Source organism: Bos indicus x Bos taurus, chromosome 20 (assembly GCF_003369695.1).
Source record: "Bos indicus x Bos taurus breed Angus x Brahman F1 hybrid chromosome 20, Bos_hybrid_MaternalHap_v2.0, whole genome shotgun sequence".
Classification (NCBI taxonomy): domain Eukaryota; kingdom Metazoa; phylum Chordata; class Mammalia; order Artiodactyla; family Bovidae; genus Bos; species Bos indicus x Bos taurus.
Genome location: NC_040095.1, coordinates 58,570,422 through 58,585,573, shown reverse-complemented (window position 1 = coordinate 58,585,573; position 15,152 = coordinate 58,570,422). Strand labels below are relative to the sequence as shown.

At 48.5% G+C, this 15,152-nt stretch overlaps 1 protein-coding gene across 2 annotated transcripts in view; it reads left to right on the top strand.

Annotated features, from left to right (window-relative positions):
* TRIO (trio Rho guanine nucleotide exchange factor) overlaps window positions 1-15,152 on the top strand; it is a 363,125-nt gene that overhangs the window by 146,097 nt on the left and 201,876 nt on the right. For both annotated transcript variants that reach the window (XR_003507150.1, XM_027519979.1), the window contains exons 4-7: window positions 2,607-2,799; window positions 5,206-5,718; window positions 7,564-7,686; window positions 11,819-12,010. Coding sequence is in view for 1 of the 2 variants with exons in the window: in XM_027519979.1 (XP_027375780.1) it covers window positions 2,607-2,799; window positions 5,206-5,718; window positions 7,564-7,686; window positions 11,819-12,010 (1,021 nt within the window). In the remaining variant the exon portion in view is untranslated. The remainder of the gene's footprint in view (window positions 1-2,606; window positions 2,800-5,205; window positions 5,719-7,563; window positions 7,687-11,818; window positions 12,011-15,152) is intronic.

Here is a 15,152-nt window from a genome sequence, read left to right as displayed (position 1 = left end):
AAAAAAATGTTTAATTAAAATTTTTCAGTAGAGTTGACTTAGGATATTTGTGTTAGTTTCAGTTGTACAGCAGGATTGTTCAGCTATACGTACATTTGTTTTTCAGGTTGTTTCCATCGTGGGTTATCACAAGACACCGAGTGTAGTCCCCTGTGCTGTGCAGTAAACCTGTGTAGCTCGTCTGTTTTATGTACGGCAGTTTGTATCTGTTAGTCCCAGTCTCCTGATTGATCCCTCCCCATCTCCCTTTTTCCTGCGGTGACCGTGAGTTTGTTTTCTATGTCTGTGATTCTGTTTCTGTTTTGTATAGAGATTCATTTGTATGATTTTTTAGATTCCACATGTAATTGGCACCGTATGAAGTTGTCTTTATCTGGCTTACTTCACTTACTGACTGACTTCACTTCACTTTTAGGTTCATCAGTGTCATTGCAAATGGCAATATTTCTTTGTTTTTTATGGTCGAGTAATATTCCGTTGTGTGTATAAATATGTATATCACACCTTTAGAAGCCAGTTCTCCGTTGACTCTCACCTGGTTGTCCCCATGTCTTGGCTGTTGTTCATTGTGCTGTTACGAACATTGGGGTGCACCCCTAGTTTTTGAATTAGAGTTTTCCTTTTTCTCTGTATGTTTGTCCTGGAGTGGGATTGCCGGATCATATGGTAACTGTCTTTTTAGTTTTTGAGGTACCTCTGTACTCTTTTCCACAGTGGCTGCACCAGCATTCCCATCAGCAGTGTGGGAGGGCTCCCTTTGCTCCACAGCCTCTCCAGCATTTGTTGGTAGACTTTCTGATGACGGCCGTGCTGACTGGTATGAGGTGCTGCTGCCTCATTGTAGTTTTGATTGCGTTTCTCCAATAGTGAGCAGCGTTGAGCATTTTTTCATCTGCCTGTTGGCCACCGTCTGTATGTCATCTTTGAAGAGATGTCTGTCTAGGTCTTCTGCCCTTTTTTTTATTAGCTTGTTTGTTTTTTTGACACTGAGTTATATCAGCTGTTTGTATATTTTAGATATGAACCTCTGTCAGTCACATCATTTGTAAATATTGTCTCCCATTCTGTAGGTTGTCTTTTTGGTTTGTTGATGGTTTTCTTTGCTGTGCAAAAGCTTTTAGGTTGGTTTAGGTCTCGTTTGTTTAGTTTGCTTTTGTTTCTTTTTCCTTGGGAGATTGATCTAAGAAAATACTGCTGCAGTTTATGTCAGAGAATGTTTTGCCTGTTTTCTCTTTCAGGAGTTTTATGATGTCATGTCTTAAAATTCTTTAAACTATTTTGAGTTTAATTTTTGTATATGGTGTGAGGGGGAGACTATGGAGTTTTAACCCATGTATATGGACACTTTGAGTTTTGTTTTTTCTTTTTTTTTTTTTAACTTATAATTTTATTTATTTATTTATGGCTGTGCTGGGTCTTCATTGTTTTGAGGCCTTTTCTCTAGTTGTGGCAAGCCGGGGCTACTCTCTGATTTTGGTGCTCGGGCTTCTCATCTCAGTGGTGTCTCTTACTGTGCAGCATGGGCTCTAGAACGCAGGCTCGACAGGCTCAGTAGTTGTGGCGCATGGGTTGGTTGCTCTGCGGCATGTGGGATCTTCCCCGACCAGGAATTGAACCTGTGTCTCCTGCATTGGCAGACGGATTCTTAACCATTGAGCCACCAGGGAAGCCCTTGTTTTTTCGTTTATTGCAGATATGCTTTATATGCATTTCTTGTGTCCTCGGGTTGAGATTTAATAGGGTTCATAATTTTTATGTCTTCATCGAGGACATTCTTAAGAGAAACCGGCTCTTTTGTTTAACAGCTTGAACTTGGAGAGAAGAATACAGTGACTCCTAGCACTGCCTTGACTTGTTGCTAAGAGGCAACCATGTTTTCTGTGGCCTGTGCACTCTCAGTGCAACCGGCTGACAAAGACAAATAAGACACAGTAATCCCATGAAAATAAGTGTACCCCAGACCCTGCCAGATGGGGGTGTCCCCCGGGGCTGGTGACCCACACCTGAGAAGCTGCGAGGGAACTCAGGGTCCCAGGCAGGTTAAAGGGAATAAACTGGGACGTTCAGAAGCTCGCGCACGCTGATGTGAGTGGTCCCAGCTCCTCGCAGTCCTGGAGCCCAGGTGACTAATGCACCCGGCTCTGCGTGTGCTGTCAGGGTTCCCTCCCTGTTTAGCTCTGTCCTTGTTTAGTGGCCCTTCACCCTTACTCGGCAGCGTGTGTGAACAGTTAACGCACACAAGGCCAGAGAGATGGGCAGGGTGGTCACTGCTTTTCTCCTAAAGAGAAGACAAGATGCAAAAGCCATGGCACAGCATAAAGACTTGAACATTTTGGAGGCTGAACCCTCTGCAGGTATAGTTAGTCTGTTCCGTTAAGGCACCAGGGAGGGCGAGAAGCACGGCTAAGAGCCACGCTCTCTTGGTAAGGATTCTGCATCCAGCAGCTCCCTGGGTACCAGTGCGGGACGGCCAGGCAGTGGGTGGAGGGACCCGCCCTGCCAGCAGCAGAATGACGGAGGCAGAGCCTTCCTCGCCAGGCCAGCCTCCGACCAGACACAGGGGTGAGCCCTGGCATGGTGTCAACCTGCCTTTTCTTTCTCTCCAGTGAAGAAGTCTGCAAGCGAGGGTTCACGGTGATTGTGGACATGCGTGGGTCCAAGTGGGACTCCATCAAGCCGCTGCTGAAGATCTTACAAGAGTCCTTCCCCTGCTGCATCCATGTCGCGCTGATAATCAAGCCAGACAACTTTTGGCAGAAACAGAGGACTAATTTTGGCAGTTCTAAATTTGAATTTGAGGTAACTTCCCCATGTAGCCAGACCAACTCAACCAGTAGGTGTGGTTTATTAAAAGCTTTTCTGTCGTCATTGCAGGCTGCTTATAGATGTTTCAGAACCATGTATCCAGCAAAAGCTGCCTATCTTAGTTACAAGTGACGTGTAAAGTTAGTCATTATGTTAAATAAGACAGGTTGGTTTGTCACCTTATCCTCTTTGGGGGTTAGGTTCCAGGCCTCTTGTCCCTGGGCAGTGGGGTTGCTGGGGTGTAACCTGTGTGTCTTAGAAGCCTGTTTCCTTTCACTTCATGGGATAAAATAGCTTTACTGTTGAGCGCAAGTGGCTTTAGGTGGCGTCTGAGGCCTCACTGTTAACCCCAGCTGTGGAAATAAGGGAATAATAGGGAGAAATGCCCAGCCTCAGAGTTCCTGAGGAGATGTGTGGGAGAGACTGACTTTTTTATCGCGTCCTTAATTAATGTTGGAGCGAACCATCTGCTATGTATTTGATACGTCAGGTCTCTCATTTACAAAAAGAGAGCGATTCTTTAAACCCCGGGCGGAGCCCTGGGTCCAGTTAGCACACAAGGTCGCTGTCTTTCAGTGTGTAAAACAGCCCTCAACCTGCTGCCTGACTCTCCTTCCCCTGGAACCTCCTCTCCTTAGGCTCCCAGGCTTCTGACAAAGCTCTGATGCAGTTGGTTTCATGAGAGTATTATGGGGAGAAGGTACTCTGGCCAGCTGGAAACTTGATTCATGCCATATTGTGTAATAAAATTTAAATATTTCCTAATTATAAATGCTAATTTTTAGTTGACTAGATGGTTCATCTAGCCGCTTTGCCCAAACATTAGGTTATAGTGAATGTATTCATGTATTTTAAGGTTAACAACAATACTAGTATTAAACATATCACACAATATTAATTCTTAAGCTTGATGTTACATGTTACACCTTTCAGAGTCTTTTCATGCATACATGAATTGCATTTTAAAATTTGGATCCTTGGTACTGATTTTCAACCTGAAATCTGCATGTAGTTTTTGAATTTGAGGTGAAAGGTGAAACCAGTAAGCCTTTATCTTACACACCAGACGAAGTGAGTTTGGAGGACAGTTTGTCAGATATCGGTTCTTTTCTTGACACAGAATGTAAAATGTGCTGTATTTGATGATACACATTTTAAGCAGACATAGCAGTTTGTTGGTGTAAGGTCTAGGTGTTTGCTCGTCTCGCCGTGCTATCTCCCTCTGGGCCTTTAAAGTGTCCTCCCCTGGTTTTTCTGTTGACCTTCTCTCTATGTTATCACCTGCTTCTGTCGGTGAAGTGATTGCTCCATGGACGTTTTTAAACTCTGGGCAGATGAGACAGCAATGAACCTGTGGCCACATTTCAGGCTAAAGTGCTGGGCCAGGAGCCGCCCCCCTTTCTAGCTCTGCCTCTTTTTGCCATTTGTTATGCCAAACAGCACAGAGACGCAGCTGTAGGTTTCTCTAAAACTAGAGGTAACAGAGGTGGGGTTACATAAGCCTTTCTCTGTTTTATTTTTTGGCTGTGGGCCACATTTTTTTTTTTTTCTCTTTTCCTTTGTCTTCACTAACTCCCCCTCCGTATGTTTTCCTTGAGGCATCATATGTAATATTAACTCAGCATCACATTCTGTTAGGGTAGGTGAAGGTTTATCGCCCAGGCTGTAGTTGACCTGAGCCTTGTGAGTGTTAGATTGTTAGGTAGGTGATTGATGTGCAACCTGTGTGCTGCTCAGGGACTTCCCTGGTGGTGCCATGGTTGAGGCTTTGCCTTCCAACGCAGGGGGTGCGGGTTCGATCTCTGGTTGAGGAGCTAAGATCCCGCATGCCTCAAAACCAGAAAACCAAAACATGAAACGGGACAATATTGTAGCAAATTCAATGAAGACTTTAAAGATGATCCACATCAAAAAAAAAAAAATTAAGTATCTGTGCTGCTCAGAGTCACTGTGGATCTCTGCAAGTGAATGGAACATTTGTTCTCTCTCCAGCTTTGTGAGAAGGGCGTCTGCCAGCTTTCTTGCTAACCCTTGAGCATTTTCTAAATTTTTAAAAAGTCACTCATGTTCCAGTGTGCCTAATGTAGTGAGTTAATGTCCACATTCTTGGAAAGAAATCGACTTTCTTTAGCTGTCATGAAATTCATGATTCTATTATTTTAGGTTTTCCAACTAACAGCCGTGTGTTATTCTAATGAATTTGTCTTTCACCGAGTGTACTAATGCTTCTTTTCATTTACATTTGTTTTAATGGGGCCAGCACAAGGTATGTTATGTTTTCTATAAGTGGATTACTTGCTTCAAGTTTGAAAATCTGTGGTTAAGTGTTACAAATTGCATTATGATAAGACCATGTATGACGGGTTCATCTTCTCACACGTGATTTTCTTTCCCCTTAAGACAAATATGGTCTCTTTAGAAGGCCTTACCAAAGTAGTTGATCCTTCTCAGCTAACGCCCGAGTTTGACGGCTGCCTGGAGTACAACCACGAAGAATGGATTGAGATCCGACTTGCTTTTGAAGACTACATTAGCAACGCGACCCACATGCTCTCTCGGCTGGAGGAGCTCCAGGACATCCTCGCCAAGAAGGAGTTGCCCCAGGATTTGGAGGGGGCGCGGAACATGATCGAGGAGCATTCCCAGCTGAAGAAGAAGGTGATTAAGGCCCCCATAGAGGACCTGGACCTAGAGGGACAGAAGCTGCTGCAGAGGATTCAGAGCAGCGAGAGCTTTCCCAAAAAGAACTCGGGCTCAGGCAACGCAGACCTGCAGAGCCTCTTACCCAAGGTGTCTGCCATGCTGGACCGGCTGCACTCGACGCGGCAGCATCTGCATCAGATGTGGCACGTGCGCAAGCTGAAGCTGGACCAGTGCTTTCAGCTGAGGCTGTTCGAGCAGGATGCTGAGAAGGTAGCGGATGGGGCGGGGGTGCTACAGTGCTTCCTGAAGGGAGGCTGCCTGAGTCGCTGGGTCTGAGCACCCGAGGCTGGTTTGGTTGGGAGAAAGGGCGGAAAAAAAGGGCTGGGGAGAGGCGAGCCACTCACATGGCCTCGGTTAGAGAGCAGCAGTGTCAGTTCGGAGATCTCCCTTCCGTCTGCTTTCCAGCGTTTCTCATCGCGCATGAGAGCCTCTTCTAGAAACTTAAAGTGGTTAATTACTGATGGTTTGGTTTAGATTGCCTGTAAGATAGACATGAATATTTTCAATTAAAAGGGTGAAAACTTTATAGAATATCTTATTGAAAGCAGTAATGATGCATGTACTTTTGTAATACTTGCTCTTCCACCCAGAAAAGCCAGCGGAAAAACACCCTTCAGACCCATTATTGAATTTGTTTTCACAATAAAAGGCGAATAATGAATTAAGAATAATAACTTCTGGGAAACAACAGGCAATACTTAGTTACGGTTTCCTGTCAAACCAGCAGGTCAGAGTGAGCTCTTGAATGTCTTAGCAACGTGAAAACAGGACACTTACTTAGAGGAAAGGGTTGCAAGCCGTGAATGTGGGTGAATTGATCTGTGTTGAACTGAGCTCACTGAATCCTTTTCAAGGACAGGAAAATGTTTTATAAAGTTAAGAAAGCCTATTGAAGTCTTTGATATAAAGAGATCTTTTGAAAGGTGACAGTCCAGCACTATTATCCCATATTATTATTTGGTAAGCTTCTAACCTCTATTTGTTTAAGGTGACCCTTGCATAGCACGGGGGTTGGGGTGTTGACACTCACGCAGTTGAAAATCCACAAACTGTGCTCTCTGCCTCTAAAACAAAGGAGTTGCTGAATGACTCACCCGGGGATGAGAGGCTGAAACAGTTTGGTAGAATCAAGGCTCCAGCCCCAGTTCTTTTGATTGCATATATGATCTCTAGTTGAACACAACTTTTTGCCACACGTAAAGATGTGTAAAATGAAAATACAGGTTCTTCATTTATTGAAGAATGTAGATACTCCATTTACTTCATTTATCTGCATGTAATTAGACCCGTGCAGCTCAAACCCGGGCTGTTCCAGGTTCAGCTGTAGCGCCTTGTTAGAGATGCTGGAGAACCTTCCTTTCAGTTACTCAGCAAGCAGGTGACTGCCCCTAGGTTCCGGTTCGCATCACGGAAGCAGTGTCAATTGACAGTCATTTCTTTTCCCTTAAATGTTTTCCTGGGAACAATATAATTAACATCATTTTCCAGGTAGCATCTCTGTTGACTCTTAAGAGGGGTGTCATTGTTAAAGTTTTCCCCATTTCTTTTTATTTTTATGGTAAATTTTATAGTTTGCACAGGGATTTTTTTTTTTTTTTTAATTCTTCTTGCATTAAAGAGCATAATCTCTTAGTCATTGAAATTGCTGTCAGTAATCTGTGAGCAGAGCAACACCCATCCAGAGACCCGTAAGTTTGTAATTTCACCTAACGGGTCTTTAATTGAAGAGCAGTGTGGCTAATTATGTGGTTCGGTATAGCAGAGAGTCAGAAGATTGGAGTTTTAATCAGCCTGGGGGATCTGAATGACCTCTGCTTATGTATCTACTTCTTAATTCCTCATCTGTCTAAGGAGCACCCTAGGTAAGATTGTCTTGTAGCTCTTGCAGGTTCAGAACTGTGACTTGGTAGCTGTCTAGCATCTTCTGGGCCCCAGTGCAGCAGGGGTTGTCTGCGGAAGGACGCCGCCCTTCCTTGGTTTGGTCCGGTTCCTGGGCCTGTGTCAGGCCTCTCTTTCTCGGGAGTGATCCCAGGTTGTCTTTTTTCATCCTGGTAGATGTTTGACTGGATCACACACAACAAGGGCCTGTTTCTGAACAGCTACACTGAGATTGGGACCAGCCACCCTCATGCCATGGAGCTCCAGACCCAGCACAACCACTTTGCCATGAACTGCATGGTAAGACGCCGGGGCGCAGGGGTGTCGGGGCGCAGGGGTGTCCTGCCGCTGAGCGAACTTTAGCAGACGGGGGAGGGTATTTACATGGCTCCTTCCCAGCATGCTGCCTGGAGCTCGTGTAGGGCCTTCTGACGATCCGATGTAGCAGCTGACCTCCAGTGTGGGAGATTCTCTGTGGCAGCAGTGTGCAGGTAGCTTGTTTTTAAGTTTGTAAGCAAACAGAAGTGAAAACAAGCAAGCCAACCAACCAGTGAAACTTGAACCAGTTCACCTGGCCAGGCCCACATGCATGGTTTTGATGCTGGTCTCTGAACTATCCCTCTCAGGAGCCCACAGGGCTCTTTTCAGAGGCTGAGTCACGTAAACCAGCCCGCTGTTCATTTGCTGGCAGCCCTTCATGATGAGGATGTAAGCCAGCCTGCCGCCCTTCTCAGAGGCATCTTCCAGTTCTCCTAAAACGTGAGCCTTCCTCCCAAGTTAAGTGGAGGGCCGGGGGTCTGACATCAGTCTTTCCTGCAGTCCTGTGGCTCTCTGGATGCCCTTGGCCTGTTGTGGATACGATTGGGGTTGCTCTAAGATTGCAGTGCAAAATCCCCCGAAAGAACCCAACAGTGAATTTTAAATAACAGTCTTAGTGTAGTTTTGGAATTAATGTAACAAAAATAAAGCTATACGTTGTTCTGTAGGACATAGGGTTCCTTCTGTAGAGAGTTACTCTAGAAATACTTACTTTAGAGACAGTTCTGGTGTGGACTTTGAGCCAGACCTATGGAAGTTAGCTAGGCCTCTTTGCCTGGTAATGTGTGTCTAAAGAGCATTGAAACGATACAGAGAGGGGGTCGTTATTTAAATTAGTTCAGTAAGAGGCCATTTCATTAGAATTCAGTCCACAAAGTGCTTCACTTTGGAAGTTACCAAAAAAAGATTCAGCAATTAAAATTTATGTAATAAGCACTATCCCAAAAGTCTGATACTCTTCTTGAGTTTGAGGTAAGAGAATTTTGGGGTCAGAGATTGAGCCTGGGTGTAGATGAGGAGAATGAAAATGTGGGCCTTTATGGGAAGCATCTTAGAAGACTTTTTTTCCCTAACAATTTCCTATCAATTTTTCAAAATATTCAGAAGCTTCCAATTAATGGTGAAAGACACATTCAGCCCACAACTATCAGATACTTTAAAAACTAGAAGTACTAAAATCTATTTTATAAAAACTAGAAAGGAGCAGAAAGGTTCCTGTCCCTCTCTCAGTGTTGCTAGTGATTAGGAATCAGAAGATGAAGAAGCCAGGCATGTGGGTTATGAACGTAGAGGTTTTTAATTCTGACTTCTGTTTACTGTGTGACCTTGGGCAGCCTGATTAATCTCTTTGAGCCTCGGTTTCCTAATCTCTAAAGTGGGGATAATTTCTGCCTAACATGGTGTTGCGTTATTTTACTTACCATGTTTGTGTAAGACACTAAGCGGAATTTATCAAGTAAGTGCGTCATAAATGGTAATTGCTACCACTGATGTTACCACCTCATTAAAAATACTGTCAGTAACTTTAGTATGTTATGGTAAGTAAGAAACTCTTAAAAGTATGGGTAATACCTTTTTTTTAGGTTTAAATATATTTTCTATTTTTCTATGATGCACTCTGTCACTCCTCTAAGTGAAACTTTTAATTTAAAAAGGCTGTAGTCGCTTGTGCGCTGCAGGGTGACAGCTGTTGGGGGCGCTTTGCAGGCCTCGCAGCTCCTAGTTCTCGACACCTCTGCGAGTCCCTCCTGTGTCTAGGACACTTACTTATGCAGGAGAGGGGCCTGTTAACCTTCAGCCCTTTCTTGTGCTGTCTAGTGTGTTTTAAACTTTTTTGATAAAATGGAAGTACTAGATGTCGGAGCAAAGTCGACTTTAAGAAAGCATTTTAAGAGACAGCAATGAAGTCATGCCCATTCTCCCATCACAGGTGTTTTAGAGGCTCTGATGGTAGGAATCTGGGTGGAGGCACAGCTGACGTGGGGAATTGTGCACTGCCGTGTCTGTGCACGCTTGTCTGGGCTGTGTGCCACGTGGCTCCTTCATCCTGCCATAGTGATAGAGGCACGGCCCAGGCATGATTCAGAGAGCGGTCCTCTGCGTGCGGAGCGCAGACAGTTTGAGAGGATGGAAGCCATGCAGGCCCTGAAACAGATGGAAATGGGATGCAGCCCCTCCGTGGGCCCCCCGATGGAGCTGTCTGGGTGGACAGCTTGTCCCCAGATCCTGACAATGGCACCTGCTGATGCTTTTTCGAACAGACCTTTGGGGTAGATTTTCCTCTTTAAGGATCCAGAGAAAGCAAAACTCGGTGAGTCTGGTCAGTGTGTCTAGTTGGAGAGAACGTGTATGAGAAGGAGAGGCATTGCTCCTTAGAGGACAGTCTTTGGGGCGCTAATGCCACATGAGGCTGTGAGGCCAGTTCCCCTCGGATGGTGGCCTCGACTGCCCATCAGAGCCTCACAGATGCCCCCCCTGCCTGCCGGGTGAGCCCCACACCCGGACGTGGTAGCTGGTTCCAGCCTGCAGCCAAGAAAAGTGCCTCTGCGCCTGGAGTCCGCGGCTCTGTAAACCCAGATGAAGGCGACTCCATTTAGTTCAGGCTGCCATCAGGAGTCGATGAAAGGAATGAGTCAATGAAGGTACAGAGAATGCCAAGCGCGTTCTGTCGGGCGATTCCTTGGGTCGCTGCACACGGAGCGACAGTGCTGAGGCCGGTGCAGGGGTCAGAGGGCAAGGCAGCGGGAGGTGGCCCGACGACCACGTGGGCAGGAGGGGCGGGAGGAAGGGTGTGCGGGAGTTCAGGCAGGTTGGGTAACCCAGTGTGATTTAGGGTGAGGATGACGGGAGCCTGAGGACCATGTGGGCAAGAAGGACGGGAGGAAGGGTGTGTGGGAGTTCAGGCAGGTTGGGTGACCCCATGTGATTCAGGGTGAGGATGACGGGAGCCCAAGGACCATGTGGGCAGGAGGGGCGGGAGGAAGGGTGTGCGGGAGTTCAGGCAGGTTGGGTAACCCCGTGTGATTCAGGGTGAGGATGACGGGAGCCCAAGGACCATGTGGGCAGGAGGGGCGGGAGGAAGGGTGTGCGGGAGTTCAGGCAGGTTGGGTAACCCCCTGTGATTTAGGGTGAGGATGACGGGAGCCCGAGGACCACGTGGGCAGGAGGGGTGGGAGGAAGGGTGTGCGGGAGTTCAGGCAGGTTGGGTGACCCCGTGTGGTTTAGGGTGAGGATGATGGGAGCCGAAGGTGAGGCTGTGATGTGGGGAGACCCAGTGCACAGTGCAGTGTTGGGATGCAGCACAAAAGTCTTAATAATAATAAACATATGAAGAGCAGCAACAACCGAACCTTCACTGAAAGTGCGCATTCCGCACCCTGCTTTTGCTTTAAGGATCATGTGATCCTTAAAGAAGATGGAAGGCAGAAATGGAAATACCATAGTGAGAACTTCTTTTGCAAGGAAAATGCCCTTTAAAAAAAAAAAAGAAAAAAATACTTTGTACCCTTATTTTTGCCACAAGCTACTGGACTCGAAGAGAGAGATTTCAACACAGCAGAAAAGCTCATTTAAAGTTGGAACACAGCATTGCTCTGTTGGTGCCCCGATTCACATTCCCCGGGGAGTGTGGATCCATTTTCAGGTTTCCTCTTGGCACCAGCAAGCTGACTTGGGCTTGTGTGGAAGGGCAGGCTTGTTTCCACACAGAGTAGCCTCTGGTTGCCACGTACAGAGTCTGTCATTTCTGGGTCCTCGTGACAGACTGCGGCGGTGGCTCCCGCAGTTCTGGGCGACAGCTTGCCGTCTGGACCCTTCTTGGGATGGGGGGCCAGGGCGCGGGTCAGAGGGCATTGTGTGCGTGTCGCTTCTGTGCCCCTCGCAGCTGGTTCAGCTGTAATTCTGCAGTTTTACAAATAGAAACTGAAATCAAGGCTTAGGGTTTATGGAAATCCGGATAGCAGCACACATGTCCTTTTATCCACCTGCTGATTCTGCTATTCAAATGTGACTTTTAAGTTCGTAGGTAGCTTCAGATAGCACCTTCTGCATCTGTCAGAGAGGCACCCCATGCGCCCCACCCTGACCAGCCCCGCCTCTTCTCACCCCTCCACAGAACGTGTATGTGAACATCAACCGCATCATGTCGGTGGCCAACCGCCTGGTGGAGTCGGGCCACTATGCCTCCCAGCAGATCAAGCAGATCGCCAACCAGCTGGAGCAGGAGTGGAAGGCCTTCGCGGCCGCCCTGGACGAGCGCAGCACCTTGCTGGACATGTCGTCCGTCTTCCACCAGAAGGCTGAGAAGGTCAGTGCCTGGGAGCCGGGCCCCCGCCCACCTCCCCCAGCCCACTGCGTCCCCGCAAGCAGAGCCTCGGAGACCACCGGGGTGCTAAAGCCACCCCATGGCGCTCAGCACGCCTGCACCTTAGCCCTGCTGCAGACCCGGGGTGCTTCTGCACCTCCTTGCTTGTAAACACCTCCTTGTTTGTGAACATCTCCTTGTTTGTAAAGTGGAGGTAAAAGTATGGACTTGAGGGGCCATCTTACTGTGTAAATGAGGTTCACATTAGGGGCCTTGGACATGGCCTGTTGTCCAGTCGGAACTCCTGAGTGACAGCGGCTGTTCTTTATCTCCTTCTTTCTGTCCCTCTTCCTGTTCTCTTCCTCCTCCCTTGAGAATTCCAGTTAGGAGACTTAGGCAGCAAGTAATAGACTGCTGACTCTCAGGTTTAGGCACCAGGGGTCTGCTTTTCTCACAACCCAGGGTATCATGGCCCGCAGTATCAGGGCGGGCGGGCTCCTGACTGGGCCTGGCCATCGCCCGAGAAGACGGGTGTTGCCACAACTCCCGGTGCCAGCCCCTCTGCCGTCGCGCCCCACGCGTGCAGGGTGCATTATCATCTCCAGTCGCCCCGGCGCCGGCCCCTCTGCCATCGCGCCCTACGCCTGCAGGGTGCATTATCATCTCCAGTCGCCCGGGCGCCGGCCCCTCTGCCGTCGCGCCCCACGCGACGTGGGGTGCAGTGTCGTCCTCGGTCTCCCCGGCGCTGGCCCCTCTGCCGTCGCGCCCCATGCGTGCAGGGTGCGGTGTCGTCTCTGGTCTCCCCGGCGCCGGCCCCTCTGCCGTCACACCCCACGCGTGCAGGGTGCGGTGTCGTCTCTGGTCGCTGTCTCAGGGCAGCAGTGTTCACAGGAGTTCCTTCTGACCCAGCCCACTTCCCCCGGCCCCCCAAGCCTGGAGATGGGTGCTGGCCTTCAGCCGGGCCGCAGGCCTGGGTTCTCAGCCTCCTGGCAGGGCCACGCTATACCAGCCCAGGCTGCGGGGGAGAAGTAGCTTTGGGGTACGGTTTCAGTGTCCCCCACAATTGTCAAGTTATTTCTATGGATTCAGACCTCACACAGGCTTCACCTGCTGACGTGCTGGTCACAGTACCTTGTCTTGGAGGTGGCGTGTGAGGTGTGCTCCCAACACTCCCCACATGCCCGCCAACGGGCACACCTGCCTCAGTGAAGACACTTGGAGGGCAGCGAAAGAGAGGGAGTTGCTGTGACTCAGACGCTCGTGGTGGAAGCCTGGGCAGTGAGCCTGCTTCTCCAGACATGGAGGAAGAAACTCAGGAACCTCTAGCCGCTAGCGAGATGTGGGGAAGGGACAGGTGGTTGCCTTAATCTGAAGGAGCAATACCGATAGAGCTTCCTCAGGGATAGTTATTTTGGGGGAAAAAGCCTACATTCACAGGGGTTTGCACTGATGCTTCTAAAAAGGAAATAGTGTCCTTTCATCTAGAAACAGCCTTGCTGGGTGGGTACAAGCCCCAGCTTGCCCGGCATCTCGGAGGAGCGGCTGGAATGTCGCACAAGGTGCTAATTAGGAGTGATCTCAACTCTGGGAACCTTGAAAGTGTGAAGCAGAAGGGGAGAGCAAGGTGACAGCATCGTAATAGCCTCGTGTGGAAGCTGTGAGTCAGGACTAGCGAGTTTCAGTGTCGGGTTTTCCTGCTAAGTTTATGCAAGAGGTAATTTTGTGATAAAGGAGACACAAAGCCCCCACACAGGAGCAGTCTGAGTTAAAGTAACAGGAGCCCCTTCAGCTTAACACAGCACTGTCTCCGCTTCTGTGTAGCCACCTCTGGTCCCGTCATGGTCAAGGTCGTGGCGTGTCGTTCACTGGACATTCCTGTGCTCAGGAGAAGAGCTGTGTCGCCCCCGCCCACAAGCCGTCTGGGATGGTAGCACGGTGTGGGGTGCAGTCACCCTCTGGGCTGTGTGGAGGTGTGTGAATTGCTTGTGGGCCCCTGGAAAGGCCCAGCAGGACTATGTGAATAATTCTGAAACCTGACAAGCTGGCTGGGGGACTCTTGGATAGTCTGAAGCATAAGGGAAAAATCTCTCTAACCACGGCAGGATCCAGAATTGCAGGTAACCCAGAAGATTAATTGCTGCTCTGCCCTGCCTGAAAGCAATGTAGAAATGTGGGTGCCATGGGGTGTTCCCCTCCCCAGTGTTTTATTATAAAAAATTTTAGACATGCAGTAAAGTTGAAAGAGCCTGGGGTGTTTTTATTTGGATAAAATAATGGCTCTAATTTATCAGCTTGAAGGAAACACAGCTAGAGGAATACATGAACAGAATTTCATGGAGTCTTGCATGAGCTCTAATGGTACTTGCGGGCTCCAGCATTTCAGTGGCCAGAGAAGATGCTCCATAGGACCTTGGGGACAAAGTGGGCCCATGAGAAAGGCTGGCATCTCTGATGGGCCCTGACTGAGACAGTGTAACTTCACCCAGCAACCAAAATGTGCGGATGGGACCCTAGGCTTTTAGGGTCCGGAATGTTTAGGCTTCTGAAATGTTTCCTTCCCCAAGCGTTAAGTGTAGTGGGCGTAAGGTCTGTATTCCCCTTCACTGAGATTCAGGAGCACAGAAGGTGACATCACTGAGTGGTTTTCCTCTTCCCAGGAGAGAGTCTCCGAATAGGTCTCCTCTGTTCCCTCTTGTTAAATTCTCTGCCTACTAGTTACGCTTAAGCTGTTATCATAAACTCACCAGGGAAGGACCAGAACTGGGACATCATAGATTGGCTTTCCGTCATAGCCACCCCTTTGACCCTCCTCTGGAGCTCTCACTAAGGATTTAAATCTGATTGGGTGACGTAGAGCTCAACTCTGTGGCCCTGCAGTTGGTGTGGCTGAAGGAAGCCGTCTTCGGGGAAGGATGGCAGCTCATCTTTGTGGGGGAGGGCGTGTGCGTCGCCCCACCTGCTCGTGTCTCTGTGGGTGTTCTCGGGTTGGTATTTGCTTGTGGCTCTATGCACATAAATCTTGAGGTTACAGCTAGATGAGAATGACATTTCGTAGACTGTGCCTTCCAGCGCTGTCTTGGCCATTATCCTCTCCCGCCCTTATCTCCTGTGAGGTGTGGACGGGGTCAGAGTATCCGTTTACAGA